The 18287-nt window shown below is 44.2% G+C and overlaps 1 protein-coding gene across 6 annotated transcripts in view; it reads right to left on the bottom strand.

Moving 5' to 3' along the window:
• The window catches only part of LOC115093880 (STE20-related kinase adapter protein beta-like), a 79839-nt gene that overhangs the window by 46681 nt on the left and 14871 nt on the right, over nt 1-18287 (bottom strand). For 4 of the 6 annotated variants that reach the window (XM_029606264.1, XM_029606265.1, XM_029606263.1 and 1 more), the window contains exons 3-4: nt 10103-10183; nt 4234-4336 (exon numbers count right to left, since the gene is read on the bottom strand). In XM_029606264.1, coding sequence (XP_029462124.1) covers nt 4234-4336; nt 10103-10183 — 184 coding nt within the window. Of the gene's footprint in view, nt 1-4233; nt 4337-6106; nt 6210-10102; nt 10184-12422; nt 12493-18287 lie in introns of those variants that run through there. The other 2 variants (XM_029606269.1, XM_029606268.1) reach the window with 2 other exon arrangements.

Raw genomic sequence — 18287 nt, 5'->3', positions numbered from 1 at the left:
AAGACAAAACAGGTAAGGTAGAAGGCAAGGCACATAGGGACTAGACAAACAAAGATAGTAATCAGGCAAGAGAGCCACTGGAAGGCCACACAGGAACAGGACTAAGGAACAGTATTAGGGAGACCACAGCAAGGAGTCTCCCTAATACCAAGCTGAGGCAAAGAGCTGTGAGTGAGGCTGGCTTTTAAGGCATGGCCGTGCTGAGTCACGTGTCTTTGAGGTAGGCCTGCGCAGCTCAGACTGTAGCCCATTTAGGGCCTTTGCAGGCAGGAGAGTAGCACAGCGGTCAGGATCGTTATACAATAAGATTAAAAAAAAATCATCAGTAATAGCAATAACATGATATAAATTAACAAACAATAAAAATTATCCATAAAACAAATAGCCAATGAGGGCAAATTCAAAAACAAACAGCCACATTGGACCCCAGTCTCATATAAAATGGTCAACCTCCAAATAAAAGGTCAATGAGGTACAAAATTAAATATGCTGAAATAATCACATTGAACCAAGGACAACAGAAAGCCTTTTTGGTTAGAAGAAGAGAGGCAACCTAGCTCTGCCCCTCTGCTCCCACTGCCAGTTTCTTACTTTACATTTACAGTTAGTCACTCTCTCTTACATACATTCGTTGCACAAAATCAGAGTAGAGGTATTCATTTTCCATACCAACAAATAAAATGCTCAATGACAGAAAACCAGATATAGTGGGAAAGGAGAAAACAAGAAAAACAGCATTACTAATAGAAGTGCCAGTATTAAGAGACTATTCTGTTCTACGGATGGCGAGAGAGAAGCTCATTAAGTACCAAGAGTTGTAATCAGTAGGGGTGTGCAATCGTTTGACGTATTGGCAATCCGCAACATATATGTCCCTATTCGTTGTATTCATGGGGTCACAAAACGTATGGGGAACCCTCACGAATACAACGTATCTAGTGAATAAACCCACCACCCTCCTGACCCCCCCCAAGACTTACCAAAAGTCCCTGGTGGTCCAGCGGGGGTCCTGGAGCGATCTCCTGCACTCGGGCTGTCGGCTGCTGGTATTCAAAATGGCGCCGATAGCAATGGACGGCCGGCGCCATCTTGTGCTCCTACCATGTGACAGAGGTCGACCAATGGCACCAGTAACCCCTGTGACATAGTGAGGGCAAAGGCTATCAGCGCCATTTTGAATACTGGCAGCCGACAGCCCGAGTGCAGGAGATCGCGCCAGAACCCCAGCTGGACCATCAGGGACTTTTGGTGAATCTTGGGGGGGGGGGGGGGGTCAGGAGGGTGGGGGGTTGTAGTTCAGTGGCGTGCCTCAGGGATCTGTATTGGGACCCTTACTTTTCAATATATTTATAAATGATCTGGAAAGAAATACGACGAGTGAGATAATCAAATTTTCAGATGATACAAAGTTAAATCACAAGCAGATTGTAATAAATTGCAGGAAGACCTTGTGAGACTGGAACATTGGGCATCCAAATGGCAGATGAAATTTAATGTGGATAAGTGCAAGGTGATGCATATAGGGAAAAATAACCCATGCTATAATTACACAATGTTAGATTCCATATTAGGTGCTACAACCCAAGAAAGAGATCTAGGCGTCATAGTGGATAACACATTGAAATCGTTGGTTCAGTGTGCTGTGGCAGTCAAAAAAGCAAACAGAATGTTGGGAATTATTAGAAAGGGAATGGTGAATAAAACGGAAAATGTCATAATGCCTCTGTATCGCTCCAAGGTGAGACCGCACCTTGAATACTGTGTACAATTGTGGTCGCCGAATCTCAAAAAAGATATAATTGCGATGGAGAAGGTACAGAGAAGGGCTACCAAAATGATAAGAGGAATGGAACAGCTCCCCTATGAGGAAAGACTAAAGAGGTTAGGACTTTTCAGCTTGGAGAAGAGATGGCTGAGAGGGGATATGATAGAGGTGTTTAAAATTATAAGAGGTCTAGAACGGGTAGATGTGAATCGGTTATTTACGCTTTCAGATAGTAGAAAGACTAGGGGGCACTCCATGAAGTTAGTGTGTGGCACATTTAAAATTAATCGAAGAAAGTTCTTTTTCACTCAACGCACAATTAAAAACTCTGGAATTTGTTGCCAGAGGATGTGGTTAGTGCAGTTAGTATAGCTGTGTTTAAAAAAGGATTGGATAAGTTCTTGGAGGAGAAGTCCATTACCTGCTATTAATTGAGTTGACTTAGAAAATAGCCACTGCTATTATTAGCAATGGTAACATGGAATAGATTTAGTTTTTGGGTACTTGCCAGGTTCTTATGGCCTGGATTGGCCACTGTTGGAACAGGATGCTGGGCTTGATGGACCCTTGGTCTGACCCAGTATGGCATGTTCTTATGTTCTTTTGTTCTTATGGTCAGACCAGCGTTCCAACACCACTGAATGCTAAGCAGCTTGAGCCTAGTCTCAGTTTTAAGTGAAAAGTGCAGGGCCCACCAAAGAAAAAAGCTCCTCCCCTAATTTTAACCCATTTTAAAACACACACAACGAGGAGAGTAGTTTAAAAAGTTGCTTGACTAGGATATTAACCATGCATTGGGGATATACCAATTTCCATCGCATTGCATAGGTGTTCTACCTTCTGCAACCCATTTATTGACTGTGGAATATTATGCTAGTGCAGCTGAGCCATCATCGTCTTCTTTCCATCCTATCTGAATTCATCCTCTAAAATTCTGACATTCATTCATCTGCTCCTGCCCATTGCCCTCGCTCTTCTGTCTCATCTCTCTCTATTCTGTTTTCACTCTCTCTCTCTACTTTGTGCTTTTCCCGTTCAATCTTCTGCTCTTCTTTTCCAGTGGCCCTGTGAAAGAGCCATAACTCTTAACGTTTCCAGTAAGTGTGCCTTCTGCTTCTATGTATGATTTGTGGATTTACTGATCCTCTTCACTTTCTTATGGCTTCAGTGTTACAAAGCTTCACTGTTACTTATTTGTACCTGCAGGCTGCAACCTGAAACTCCTAGTAATGCTACTGCTTATGTGCTCTCTTTAGCTCATCAATAAAAAGAAAACAGTTCAAAGCCTTTGGATCCTAGATTAAAGCAGTTATCTCCTCCTCTGGGCAGTATCATAGTGAAGTAAGAACCTCCATCATAAATGCACTGATTGGGACCAATGGGATGAGGAGAAGCCCCTTCCCTGCTTACGTCCTTTTTAGAGCACCGTCAACATGCATGAGACTGCACCAAGCAATTCACAGAGCCAGTGTACATGGCACAAGCAGCTTACAAGGTAAACTTCATTTTGGAGAAGTTGTGTGACTCACCCAAGGTCATAAGGCAAGGTAAAGAGGGGGAATGAATCAGTGCTTCCAAGGCCCCAGCTCTGCACTACGTTATAAAGCTGCCCTGATCTTTAAGGCTAGCAAACACCATCAATAGCTGAAGTGAAATACAACATGGCAAACAATTTTCTTTGTTGAAGACTGATCAGGACTTTTTGCTCTGATAAATTTCCTGTACAGTCACTGTGTCAGAGTGATTAATTAACTAACTATTACTGATCATCATTACCCCTTCTAGTTAGACTAGCACGGATTGGGTTAGCCTACCACAGGCACAGAAAAACAGATTCCCTTTTATTCCCCAGAACAAAACAAAATAAAAAGCATGGCTGACACCCAGATGGTCATTTGTGTATCAAACCTTTTGGAGTAATAATGGAAGAGCAGATTTAAAGTTGTGACACTTTAAGCTCTTGCCTTTCCTACAACACACAGTGCAGGCTGAAGTAGTGCTGAAATTCTCCTATCATCTGTCGTCAGAGCCTACTTTTCAGCAAAGGACAACCTGTGAGCCACTCAACTCCTCCCTGCTGGCTCATGTTTGTGCAGTGAGAGAGGTAAAGCCTAGCGTCTGAGAATGGCTGGTCTATTCCTTTCTCACAAAGCTAATTCATATACAACATTGACAATGGGTTCGGTGGCAAGACAAGTATGAGGTCATAATCAAAAGCTCATTTTTAACGAATCTCTACTGTTGAAAATTGAGCTTGACTTGAAAAGGTGAGGACGTGGTGGTGGGGAGAAGTTTCAAAAAAATACTTGACGTTTTTCCCTAATTTCAAAGTTCCCACAGACTAAGAGTGTACGTTCTCATTTTCCAGTCTTAACTTCATTAAGGATTCCATCAAGAACCATCACATGGGTCATACATGCCACAGCTGGATATAGCACATCAGAGGTTAAACAAAAGGCACACATTACCTAATTCCATCTGGAATTCATAGTGGGAGACAATGGTCGAGCATGCTGGCATTTCAATCCATCCACGAAGTGGAGGACTCCAGGACACAGACTGCTCATCTGCCTAGCAAAAAGAATACAAGACAACACAGTCTGCAAGAATCCACTTCGTTTTTGAAACAGAAAGAAATGCAGCCTCAGAATTAGGAGACTTAAAACGCCATGAGCTCAGAAGGGTTCATAGGAAATTATTAATAGCGAGGCACCCAGGATCGCCTCTGCTTAATATGTTAAACTGACTGCCTGAGAATTATCCTCCCTCAATGGGACAAGAGAGGAGGGCCCTCTGCACGAAGCTGTTGACAGGAGCCGGACCTGGGGTGGAAGAAGCAGGAGGAAGGCACAAGGTTGGGAGGATGGCGGGAGTAAAGGGTGGATACTGGAGTACAAGTGGCAAGATCCTAAAGACATGAGGAAGACTGGGAGAGAGAGGATAATGGGGAGGAAGCCTCCCCCAAGTTCCACCTCTCTCCCCTTTCTTCTGAGGCAGGGGGAGGGATGCATTAGGGATCCCTAACAGCCACACCCACTCGATAAAAACAAACACCAGTGTGGTTTCAAAATAAAATCTTGCATTGAGAAACCAAATAGCCAGCACTATTGCAAAGTGTTCTGCACAGCAGTGCTTCTCAGCCCGTGGACTGGCAGCGGACCCAGCAGCGTTCCTGCCAGTTCACGGAGCAATGGCGATTTCAGGAGGAGGAGGAGGGGAGGGAGAACGACCTGCCCTGCACTACAGCCTGCAGAGACTTTCGCTACCTCTTTTTTTTTTTTGCCAGTGTCGGCCCGGTCCTGAGGGGAGCAGCTGCAGCTGAATGTCAATGAGCCAGCATTGGGACTCTTGGGGCCCGTCTCCCGCTCAGAAGCCAGGAGGGGACGGGGACACCCAGGGAGGGGAGCTGGCTCAGGCTCATTCAGCCCCAATCGCTACCCTTTCAGAGACTGGGCCTTGGGACCAGCACCAACATGATAAAAAAAACGGCCACAGAGTGGGGGTATTAATTGTAATGCTGCTGGCTGGCAGGACAAAGGGGAGGATTTCGTATCTCTTCTTTTATTTTAATGACAAACAAGCAGCTAGCTGATTCTGGGGGGAGGGAAAGAGAGGGATTTTTTTTTTTTTTTTAATGCTCAAGAGAGGAAGGGATTTTTTTTTTTAATGATCAACTGGGAGGAACAGGGAGTATATTTTTTTCTTTTCTGAAAAGGACAATACGTGGCTAGGAGTCATGAGGGAACGAGAGCTTTTTCTTTTTAGAAAACAAATTCCTTAGACTACTGGCTAGTTACTTTCTTAAAATGACACAGACCAGCTGTGGGGCTGCTGCATGAGATTAAAGACCGGGTGGGGGGGTAGTGTATCCTCCTTCCCCTCCCCCCCTTCCATGGTTATCAGCACCACAACTGGTCCCCCTAATTTAAGTAAGACGTCAGGACCTGGTATACAGAAGAGGTTGGGAAACACTGATATACAGCACAAATGGTAATAGTAAAATAGGTAAGGCAAAGGACGTAAAAGGCAAAATAATATAACTATCATTCTCTTGTCAAACAGAAGACAGTCCTTAAAAGAAAAAGCAGGCCATTGGTAGGCGCTGCCAGTCACTAGCCAGAGAGAGCAGGTGTAAAACCAAAGTCTTGCAATAGGTTAAGCATCTCAGAGCACCCGGCTGCTCCACAGGCTTGTCCGCTACATGGTGCCGTGGGAAGCCTCACGCCCCCACAGAATGGATGTCCATCCAGCCTCGGCTCTGTGGACTCAGTGCAAATGGTAGACAAAGGGGGTTGCTATTTGCCAGCTCAGTGGATTCATTTCAGGAACACGAGACTCAACCTCTTCCTCCGATCCCCCAGAAACGGCCGTACTCGGACTCCTCCCATTGTGCATGCCTGCCTCTGTCTGAAGTGGTGCAATGTGCTCTGGACCCCAGAAGCATCTGTTAAAGCAAGAAGAGGCGGGTAAATATAAAAGTGCACTTCAACTGAGCTGCACCCCCACCCCCTTCAAAGTTGGTCCTCTTCTTGAGGGTCCCTCTCCCCCTTTGCCAGCAAGCACAATGACCATGCAAAACTAACCCACTGTGTTTAGAGATGGGGGGCACCCCCGGACTTGGGACCTTGTCTGGGGTTCGTAAGTACTAACCTGCTGCTTTGTTATACAGTTCTGCTGTGGTTTCCATGTCCTCCAGGATCCCAAAGATGTCATGAGAGGCCCCATGATGGCACACAACCTTTCTTCCACTCTGCTCAGCTGGAAAGGACAAGGCCTGTTCCCTCCAGTTGTATTTTTCTGACACAGTATTCTGGCTGCCTTCTCCCGGGTGGTGTGTTTGCAATCCTGGTGCAAGTGTTTGATTTACTTGACAGTTCTGGATGCCATTCCTGAACTGGTGACATTTGCAGCTATCGCTGTCCATGGGCATGCTTTCTTAGCCAGGGACTTTCATGTTGGATCTTTGCTGATAAGGTGCTGTAAAATGTCTAGAGCACATTCCAGAGTCTTGTCATCCTCTCTGCTGTACATCCACAGACTCGCTATTGTCTCACCAGCACTGGTGCGTGCTCAGTTCTGCCTCCTCCAGCTCCTCTTCCTGTTATTGGTCAGTGCTGATGGGCCTGTCGTCTTCCCAACCATCTACTCTTGTGCCATTCTCCTATCGCTTCCCCCCTCCTCCCCATACCTATAACAAAGGACTCTCCCTTTTCTCCTCTACTTCCATGACCGCATTACATTCCTCCTCCCCCCTTCCACATGAACTCCAGTCCACTGCTCTTCCTTGCTGTCATGACCTGTGCCCTCGTGCTCATCCCACCATTCAGCCTCCTAACCACACTCTCAGCAGTTCTACTTCTAGCACACCCATGCAAGTCCTAACACAAACAACATCGGAGATAGATCGAGACAAAAACAAACACCCACCATCACAAAGAGCAAACAACAGAAAGGGAAACAGGAGAGGAAACAAGAAGAACAAGAGAAACTGCACTCTTCTTAAATCTTCTTCTGTCATCTGATTCTATGCCTCCACGCTTAGGTTCAGTTACTTATCCCTGTGTCCACAAAGCATAGATGGCCAGAGCCTGTGCTTGCCTCCCTGTTATATGTTTTTGGCCACAGAAGGAAAAGCCCCTATGCAGATGAAAAGTTGGGAAGAACTCAACCAAAAACATCCAGACTTAAGCAGAGGGCAGAAGCTTGCTGCATGATTCAAACAGACCAGGAGAAGATCCCTAGGAAGAGGGACGAAGGGTCCCATTAAAGCTCTTGGATTCCATTACCCTCAGAAACTGGCTCTTTTTTTCCCCCCCCTATAACATAAATACTTTAAGAGTCTGGACTGAAGGAGTCTGAGTGAGGAACAAGTGGCACCATTTGCTCATGGCCTGGGATCTTTCCCATAAACACACTAAGGAATCCTGGCGGAAAACAGACCCTCAGTGCATGGCTTAAACTGCAGGTCTTCATAATGCCGTCGTTTATTTGATTTATATTCCGTCTTTCAGATACCTCAAAATGGATTCCATTTCTCTGTCCCCAAAGGGCTCACAATTTTTTGTACCTGAGGCAATGGCGGCTGAAGTGACTTGCCCAAGGTCGCAAGAAACAGAAGTAGGATTTGAACCCTGATTTCCCTGCTTCATAGCCTGCTGCTCTAACCGCTAGGCAACTCCTCGAATACGATGGCCTCTGAAAACAAGCCCCATGCTGAATGCGAAGTCTAGCTGGGTTTGCATCACCTGTGCACATATAAACAAAGAAGCTTCTCTGCCTGTAGTCGTCCGCTCAGCCACTTGCGCCACCCGCATGGACTGCTACAGTAGTGAGGCTGTCTGCTTCCTTCTGCCTTGCGGCTTTTTTCGCATACAGGAACAACAAGTGAAAGTTCCGGCTCCCGCTGAATGGCAGCAGAATCTGCCATAAAAAAAAAAAAAAATACCCCCAACGGGCTGTGGAGACCCCCACTTAAGAGCTGGTTGTCTCCACAGTAGCAGCAGCACCCTCCCAAATATATTTCTGAGAAGGAAAAATGCCAGAGGAGTTTGACTTGAAAAAGGGCAGGCCAAACTTCCCCACGGCTGCAGATTCTACCACGACAGCAAATACCCTGCCCATGCTCGGAGAGTTTCCAGAAAGGAGAAGGCCCATGCCCTGCTGCTCAAGGCTCTGTAATCCCTCTGCTGTAGCAGCCGCTGAAAGACCTAGGCTGGCTATACTACTTTTTCCTGATAAAGCAGCTTTACTGCTGCTGCTGCTGCCTAGCCCAGCCAGTAAGGAAATTAAACTCAAGTGCTAGGGGGTGAGAGCGGCAGGACCAAGGAGGAAGGAGAAGTGGGGGAGGGAAGAAGGCAACAAACCCACAAGCCTCAGGTAGAGGAGGATCCTCTTATGCCTCCTGGACCTCGCAAGTCTCATCTGGCCTTCACTGGAGGCCTGGAAGCTACCCACAAGATCCCGAGCCACTTGCCAGGCCCTGCTCAACCAGGTCCCGCAGGAAACTTGGAGGTCTCGAGTCAGGGCCTGCTCCATTAAGGGGAAAAAAAAAGGGAAAAAAAAAATAATTCGCAAAAATTGTTGCCTAGGAGCCGAGATCCTGCTCTGCAAGGGTCAAACAGCATGCTAACTGTTGTTCTGGTAGCAAGCTCCGCCAGGACAAGGCCTGAAGACCAGAGACCCGGCAGCCAAAGAATGCTTCTGCACCAGTTCTGCATGTGTCCACCAGCTGCTGGAGACAGAGAAATACTGGCTGTTGCTCATGTCGTCACTGAAAAACGGATGTGCCCTCTGCCTCCATCTGCTAGTGGGCAGTGATGACACATGCATCTGGGCTGGTGCACGAGGATGCTAAGGAAGAAGATGTTAAAAGGCACAGGTCCCAGTACCAAACACTATAGTACTCCACGAATTCTTTTTGTTCTATTGGGAAAGCTGACCTTTAGTCCTAGCCTCTGTTTCCTATCTTTTAACCAGTTATCAGTCCACAGTAGGATACCGTCTCCAATCCCACGACCTTCCAATTTCCTGAGGAGTTTTGTCAAATGCCTTCTGAAAATCCAAATACACTATATTAACCAGCTCACCTTTATCCACATCTTTATTTATACATACAAAAAAATCCAACAGATTTGTAAGACAAGACTTTCCTTTGCTAAAACCAAGTTCAACTCTTTCCCATTAGGTCATGTGTATCTATATAGCCAGTAATTATGTTTTAAGAATAGCTTCTATCATTTTGCCTGGCACAGACATAAGCCTTACCGGTCTACAGTTTCCCCAGTCACCCCTGGAGGTCTTTTTAAAATTCAGTGTTACATTGACCACTCTCCAGGCTTCAAGCATGGCTGTTTTAAACGATAGGTTACAGACTAATCTTATGCTGTAGGGGGCTTAAAGATCCCCTTGATTTTACCTGTAAGCTCTCTACCATCTCCTTTTTTTTACATGAAAAGAGAGAACACAAAAAAACATATCCCCTAGAGGGATGCTGCACATCACCTCTGCTTTAGACTTAATCTTTTCAATCTATAATCACCTTTGCACTTTTCTGGGACTCTCCATCCCCAGAACTGACTTGGCCACAGATTTAAATCAGGTTCTCCCCTTAGTCTAATGCTGGATAATGGGCCTTCATGAAAATGAAGAGGCTGGTTAATATAATTTCTTTACTGTGACAATGCACTTTGTCTAGTGCATGGACATAACTTGGAATGCTCCTCAGCTAATCAGGCCAAAAGTTTTCAATTAAATGCTCCATCAGTAATAGAACTGTAAAGATGTCAAGAATATGAATTATTCTAAACTCAATGCAGTGTCATTCATTCTGTTTCTTACCAAGTATTGATGGATGCTGGTCTCAGACTGTTTTTCTGGCCTTATGGATTCAACTGGCGTCCGTGTGATACAGAAACAATCCTGAAAAAAACCCCCAAAAAACATTCATTTCCACATAGAGAATAAGTGAAGTGCACTGCAGTTTCTGCACGTCTGTTAATAATTAACAAAATGTGATCCATTCATTGAAATCTTTGCAGGATGTGATATCTCTAAACCAGGATGAACCATTATCAATCCCATATCTCTAAACCGAGCACCAACACATCTGTACAACAGTAACTCTTCCAACCAAGGACACTCAGACTACAACAGATCTCTGTTAGCCCTCAAAGGGGATTTCAAAAACAAATAGGGAAGACGGACATGGGAACTGAAATACATTCATCTATTAGATTAAGAAATAACAGACCAATAGATTTAGATCTGTAACTGGACCAGCCTCAAAACAAATCTGAAGAAATGTTTTAAATGGCTGAATTCATCCACAGAAAGATTTCTCTGCTTTATTCTTCAAAATTTGTCTTTCAGTGCACTTTTTTTTCCTGGTCAGTTCTATTGTCTGTGGCTGCCACATTTTGTTCTCCGTTTCTACAGTAATTTCAGTCCTCCCATCTCATCCCTGCAGTTAGTAGCAGAGGCCGTACTGAGGGTCTCCGGCATCTAGGGACCAATGCATCTGTGTTGCCTACCCCATGCCCACCCCCCAATCCTTTTTTTTTTAACAAATGCTTAAGATCAAGAAAGTCAGACTAATAGAAACCCCAGAAAAGGAATGAACTGACAGACTGTTGTTGTGAACAGCCTATGGGGCAAAAGCTTCCCTGCCTGCAGACAGGCCACCAACATTGCCCCTTCTTCCCTCTGTGGTACTGAAGCAAACAAAAACATTCTCTGATAAAGAATAAGACCAAGGGTCAAGGACTGTGATGTAAAATTTGTACACTCTTCCAAAATTTCCAATTTTCCCACTTCTTACCATCAAGAATACAAAATAAAAATGTGTCCTTTTTTCCCCCAGAGGTGAACACATCCCTGCAGCCTCATTACAGTGCATTGCTTGTCCCCTCACCAAATACAGAATAACTGACCACAAATTAGAGAAACATGGAGACAAAAGCTGAACTGGAAACCCCAAAAAGCCAGATTCTGCCTCAGTATAACACCAGAAACATAAAAACAATTGCATTTCCCTGTATTGTAAAAATATAGAAATACTCACATTCATATTTCCCAAAAATGACAGAGAAAATCAAAACTCATCCCACTTCCCATCTCAGAGAAATAGAAGCAATAGCAGTCTCACCTTCCTACCCTTCCAGCCCCAGCCCCCTCTCCCCTCCCAGACCACAGTAGTCTTGTTTCCCAGCCCTTTCTGCCCTTCTAGACTCATATGCAGTGCAATAATGCAAAACCAGAAACATCACCATTCCTCATAAAACAAGACCAAGAAAATCCATCGTATCAATAAACCATACTAATAAAGTACAATATTTCAAAACAGAAGACAAATAGAGCATCTAATAAATAATAAGGATAAAATAAACTATAAACATTTCCCAAAAATCAACAAAATGTTTCAAAACAGCAAATATATCAAATAGTACCCAATAATTAAAACTAATGAGGATAATGAAACATTCACCTCTCTATGGGGTCAATTCAATACAGTGCGCTTAGCCCAGCGCACTGTATAACCCACAGTTGGACGCGGGTTGTATAGGCGCTAACTAATCCCCTTATGCAATAAGGGGATTAGTTAGCGCCTTTTCTGTACTGCCTCCTACTTAATAGCGTTGGGATATTAAGTAGGAGGAACAACTCTTTAAAAAAAATAATAATTAAAAAAAAAGTTTAAAAGAAGCGCTGGCAGTGGGGTGCAGGAAGCGGACACTCAGTTGACAAGCGTCTGTTTCCTGAACCCCTGGCACATGCACGTGTTAGGAAAATGGATGCTGATAAATTCAGCATCCATTCTCCGAACCTGACTACCGGCACCAGAGGGAGTGTATAAAATCAATATTAAAGTGTCCGGCACTTAATATTAATTTATTCACTCCTTCACTTATTGCCCCATTGGTCCTTTTCACTGACATTCTGAGAAGCCAGGAGTGAAAGAATTGGCTGAATTATTTACCATAAGGATAAAACATCACTGTATGCCTTGCTCACATTTGATCAAAACTGAACAAGTAGGAGGCACTGCTGTTGTAAAGCAAAAAGGTATCACAATCTACTTTTAAAATAAATAAATAAATAAAAGGGCCAGCCTGATAATTCTGACAGTGAAGAACACTATTACAGAGAAATTTAGTCATACCTTTTCATTTCCTTTTTTTGAGTCCTACTAGACTAATTCAGACAAGTGAGTTTACTCCACCTCCCAGCTGATGGAGACAGAGGACACGCCTTTTTCTTGTGACATCATCACTGGATAAAGGGAGTTATGACCTGGGCCCTTGCCAATAAACTTCTGTCAAAGCAATGGAGTATCTTACTCTTATCAGGAGAAGGGAACCTCTACCAGTATCCTCTACACAGAAGAAGAGAGGAGAAATGACAAAACAAGTAGTTCAGCTGCTTCCCTAAGGAAAGGGACACAATCCTTATGCCTCCCAAAGGATAGGCAAGGAAAGAGAGTGAGAAAGAAATATATATGTGCAACTGCTGTGTTCCCAGATGGGTTCTGGACTGCTCTAGCAGGATTCAAGGAAAGAAAATTAACAAGTATGAGTAAATTTCTCCTTCCTTATCATCAAGTGGGAATTACCCAAGATGGAGCCTGCCCTCTTTAACATGAGATTTGCTCCTCTGACTGATTCAAATGAAAAGGCAACATCACTTTTGAGAGAAAGGACAGAACTACTTCAGTAGGTAACTACTTCAGTAGAGAACACCAAGCAAGGGTCTTTGCAAGATAAGACCTGTAATTTCAAAATATGTTTGGCTGAGCATATGGCCACCAGAAAAATGTTTTCAAGAAAAGATCCTTCAGAGAAGCTTGTTTCACAGGCTCCAAAGGTAAACTGTGTACCAGTGTACAGAGTACCAACTTAAGGTCCTACTAAGGAACAAAGGACTGAAATGGAGGGAGGATACACTTGACCACTTGGAAGAAGCTGGTTACATCTGGATGCACAAACACAGAACTACCTTTGACCTGACCTCTGTAGCTGGAAATGGCTGCAAGCTGCAATTTTAGAGAACTGAATGATTGCCCCCCTGAAGGAAGGCTAGGATGGCCACACTATCTGCAGTATAGGGTAAAACTGACAGCTCCTCATAAAAGCTCTAAGAGAGGTACTAGATCCAAATAAACACCAAGGAAGTTGAGTTCTTATGGGTCCTTTGCATCACTACAATAACTAAAGGGGAGTACCTCTTCCTGCACAAGTGAGCCCTCTCAAGGACCAGGCCATAAAACAAAATAGAGATGAGTCCTCCATCAAAACTGGGCCCTACAATAACAGACTGCATCTGTCAGGCAATCGATGAGGGGGCCCAGCTAGCAGTCTTTTTAGGTCTGCATACCAATGTTTTCTTCACCAGCTACTAGTATTATTATGGTCAAGTAGTCCTCTAGACTTTGTATGGTCCTGCTTATGAAAGGCCAAGGTAGGAAGACATAAATAAGCCTGTTCTTTGGTCCGGTAGAATCAAGGCATCTATTCTGCTGGAGCCCCATTCCTTCCAATGACTAAAGAACCTATCAAATTTGGAATTCCTGTGGGTTGCCATCCGATCCATAAATGGAATGGCCTCCACTAGTCCGCTATTAACTGGAAACAGTCCTGGCTGGTTTCCACTCCTTGGGATCCAGAATGTTTCTACTGAGAAAGTTGGCTTGCACATTTTCAACTCTTAATTTGTGAAACAGATTTGTCTCCTGGAATGCTGAGTATCCCCTTACTCATTTAAATACATGACTGCTGTGGCATTGTCCAACAGCACTCAAACCAACTTTCTCTTCACTAAACGGAAGGAACTGTACCAAGGCTAACCTAAGAGCCCTGGTTTCCAGCCTCTTTATGGACCATGAGGCTTCCTCATTGGTCCAGAGACCCTAGTCATCTGATTGCAAAAGTGGGCCACCAACCCACTGTACATGCATCAGGAGGGAAAGTCAAAATTCATTCTTTTTAACAGACATGAGAGCATTCCCACTACTTCAGACTGTCCCTTACTGGCAGTAGCACATGCAGATGAATTTCATAATTCTGAGACTTGGGAGACCAACAGAACAGCAAGGACAAGTTAAGGGGACATGTGAGCTCTGGCCCATGGAATTAAGTCTAAGGTGGCCACCATAAGCTCCAAATGTTGGAGACAGTTCCACACTTTGGGTACCCTTTGAGACTGAAATGCTTGCACATGCATTACTATTTTATTGACCCTTTTTTGGGTTAGGGAGACATGTCCTATTTTCTATTGAACTAGGTACTCAAGAACTATAAGGAATGGGAGGGACTTAGCCTTCTCTTTGAAAAGTTTACCACACAATCTAGGCATTCCAACCTGTACAATTCTGGCAGATGCCAACTGGTTGTCTTTGAATGATTTGGCCCCAATGAGTCAATCATCTAGGCAGCGACGCATCATGATGCCTTCCTGAGGAGGGCCGCTGCAACTACAACCTTCACCTTGGTGAAGGTCCTAAGAGCTATAGTGGAACAGTAGAGATGAAATGGAAATGTTGCCCTATAGCATAAAACTTGAGAAATCTTTGGTGATCTTCTCGAATGGGAATATGAAACTAGGCCTCCACCAAAACCAGGGATGAAAGGAACTTCCCTCTCCTTACTGCCATTATAATGGCTCTTTTCTGAAATAGGGAACTCAGAGGCATTTGTTGTTCCCTTTCAGGTCCAATATAGGACAAAAGGATATTTTCCTTGGTCCTGGTCAGGACAAGAATCACGTCTTCCAGTCTTTGAAATTCTTCCATGGTAGCCCTTACCACTTCTTTCCTGGCAATCGACCTGCAGCTTCAGGGAATATTCCTTCTGCACAATATCTAGGACCCACTGATGCAACGTGATGTAGGTCCACTCCCAGCAAAACTGCTGAAGATGAACACCCATCAGAATTACTTCAAAAGAGACCCACTGAATCTCACTGGGATGGTCAAACACCTCTTGACATCCCAGGGGTTTCACTATTTGGTTTCTTGGCCCCACAAAAGAAGCGATTCCTACCAAGAAAGTGAATCTCCCCCACAAGGGGGACTGCTTCCCTGGTCTGAATCTTTTAGACTCCCCGGAAGAGACTGTAGCTTCTGGCACCCTGAGGCCAAAAACTGCAGTCTCTGGGCTTTGATTTTCCCAAAATTTTAACTGGATTTTTCAGCTCCTCACTAACAGTAACTTGCCCCTTAAAGGGCAATTTATTGAGGTAAGTTTTGGATGCAATGTCTGCGGCCCAATTACAGAACCATAATAGTCTTTGGTCCGCAACCACTGAGGCTACTGAACGAGAAGAGACCCTCACAAAGTCATACATGGCGTCCACCTAAAAGGCAATGCCTAATTTCAAATATGTTGACCATGGACTCTCAGGAAGTTGCTGAATCCAGCAAACCATGGCCACAGCAAAATATTCTCCACAAATAAAGGACTGCATGCACAGCCCCACTGCCAAAAAAGCTTGTTTTAGGAGGGCTTCAATATTCCCATCCTGCAGATCCTTGAGAGTCGAACTGCCTTCTATTAGTATAGTAGTCTTGCATGTTACAACCAACACCAGAGTGTGCATCAGAGAAACTAGGAGGTGGCACTCCTTATACGCCACAGGTAAGGGGTACAATTTGTTCATAATCTTACTCCCCTTAAGCCCTCTCTAAGGGGATACCCACTCTGCCAATCCTATACGTTTTAAGGTTTTATGGAGAAGAAAGGCCTTTGGAAGCTTGCAGATTCTCTCCAAAATCAGATTTCCCTCCATAGATTCCAATATCTTGAGTGACCAAAGAACTTGAGTAATGAGAACTGTTGTTTCTTCCTTATGGAAGACTCTTCTGAGGATGAGGGCTCCTTGGTTATTAGAGAGTACTCCCCTTCCCCCATAGAGTCCAATGAATTACCATATCTAACTGCTAATGTACACCTGATTCCCTACCTAGGGGATACAGAGGAGGTGAGGGCAGCCAGGAAATCCATGGTACTTGGAGCTATCCTTGGCTGCTTCAGAATTAACCCTGACAGCAGGAATGGAACCCTTGACAAACTCCCACCAGACCTCAGCATTGCACAGAAAATCCGGTGCATAATCACATACTCTGGGAAAATACTCCCTGGCAGATGGTAACCACACCCCTGGGGAGCCCCAAGTGCCATCTCTACTTTTAACTTAAGGCTTTCATTGACTTAGCTTTGTTTTTCAGCTGAACAGTTTTTGGCTGTATGGCTCAGCATGTTTTTTGTTAACTTTATGTATGGCTTTAAGCTTGGCTGGTCTCAGTATGGGAGGAACTGATTTGGGTATTATGGGGGAGGCTATTCCTGGGTAATAGGTAATGGGTAGAGGGCATTATGTGTCCCGCTCGGGGCATGATTTTAAAAAGCACTGCCTTCGTTCCCCTTCATCTAGCTTTAATAATTCTCTGTCCCTTTGCCTGATAAACTGTCAGGCTATTTGGTGTAACGTCCTGGCTTTTATAGATGTACTTAAAGACCTCTCCCCTGATGTACTGTGTCTTACAGAAGCCTGGCTTCTTCCATCAGACACTGTATTGTTACACCAGATCCAGTTCCTAGAATATCTTTATTTATATTTATAAACCGCCTAAAGCGGGAACTAGGCGGAGTACAAGTAATACAATCATAAATCAATTTACACAAACACATCGCAGAAAACATGAGACCAGCTCAGTTACAGCTAACACATACGAATTGTTCATTAAAAATTATCAGATATTTTCTCTAAATCTAGGCCAAATAAACCTGGCAGAGGGATACTGGTGTTGGCAAAATTTCTATTACAGCTGAAGGTGGCTCCCCAATGGAGGTACTTTTTCTTAAATCTGGTTTTAACTGGGATCTATGTTTAACATATTGTCCCCCGAATTTTTAGAACTAAATCTCTCAGCTTTTTTACAAAGGCAGACGTAAAAAACAAACATTCTTGTCTTGGATGTTTTTAATTTGCATGCTGACACTATCCCCTTATCTAGTGCTTGTGATAATTTCCTATCATCAATGGAAGCACTAAGAACTAAGTACCACAAACTGGAGAGAGGTGAAATCGTGGGATATATTCTTTAGAGTTTGTGTGTGTTGAGGTAATAAGCAAGCCAGTGATAGTTAATTCTAGTGTCTGTCTTTCCCACCCACTCTACCCTTGATTTTTAGGCAAGAGACACTTTCTCATTAAAAATCAATCAGGCTCTTATCTAAATCATAATATTGTTCCAGCCCCTTGTAGGACACTAGCTGATTAATTAATAAATTCACCTGTAAATTTAAAGTACTCTAATTCCAACTCCCTTAGTATCCTAAACTTAACTAGGAACTCAATAAAACTAAGATGAAGGCAGGAGTCCAGCAGCAAGAGGTGATGTTTCCAGTCTTTTGCATTGAGTGTCATATGTATGATTTTTTACCCACCATTGAGAAATTGTATGTGTGCACTCGGTGCAAAGAGCTCCTGGCTCTCAGGGAATGAGTCCAATCTCTGGAGGCTAGAGTAGCAGACTTGGAGGAGCTAAGGTAGACACAGAGGTACATTGATGAGACCTTCAGGGACATAGTAGCCAAGTCCCAAATTCAGTCTGTCAGCCCCAGTGCTGCCTTGGATCAAAAAGGTCTCCCAGTAGGAGAACATCACCCTGGTGTAGCAGGAAGTGATCCTGTAGCAAGGACCTGGTCTCCAGGTGATGTATTGTCCTCTAACACTGCGGACAAGTCTCCCAGGGCTTCTGCCCAGGAGGGAAGGGTTAGGCCGGCCATCATAGTTGGTGACTGAATTATTAGAAATGTAGATAGCAGGGTGGCTGGTGGACATGAGGACTGCCTGGTAACTTGCCTGCCTAGTATAAAGGTGGCAGACCTCACGCGTCACCTAGATAGGATTATAGACAGTGCTGGGGAGGAGCCGGCTGTCGTGGTACACGTGGGCACAAACGACATAGGAAGATGTGGGAGAGAGGTTCTAGAAGCCAAATTTAGGATTTTAGGTAGAAAGCTGAAAT

This window comes from Rhinatrema bivittatum, chromosome 6 (assembly GCF_901001135.1).
Source record: "Rhinatrema bivittatum chromosome 6, aRhiBiv1.1, whole genome shotgun sequence".
NCBI classification, from domain to species: domain Eukaryota; kingdom Metazoa; phylum Chordata; class Amphibia; order Gymnophiona; family Rhinatrematidae; genus Rhinatrema; species Rhinatrema bivittatum.
Note: the sequence above shows the minus strand (reverse complement) of the source record. Positions and strands in the feature narration are given on the sequence as shown.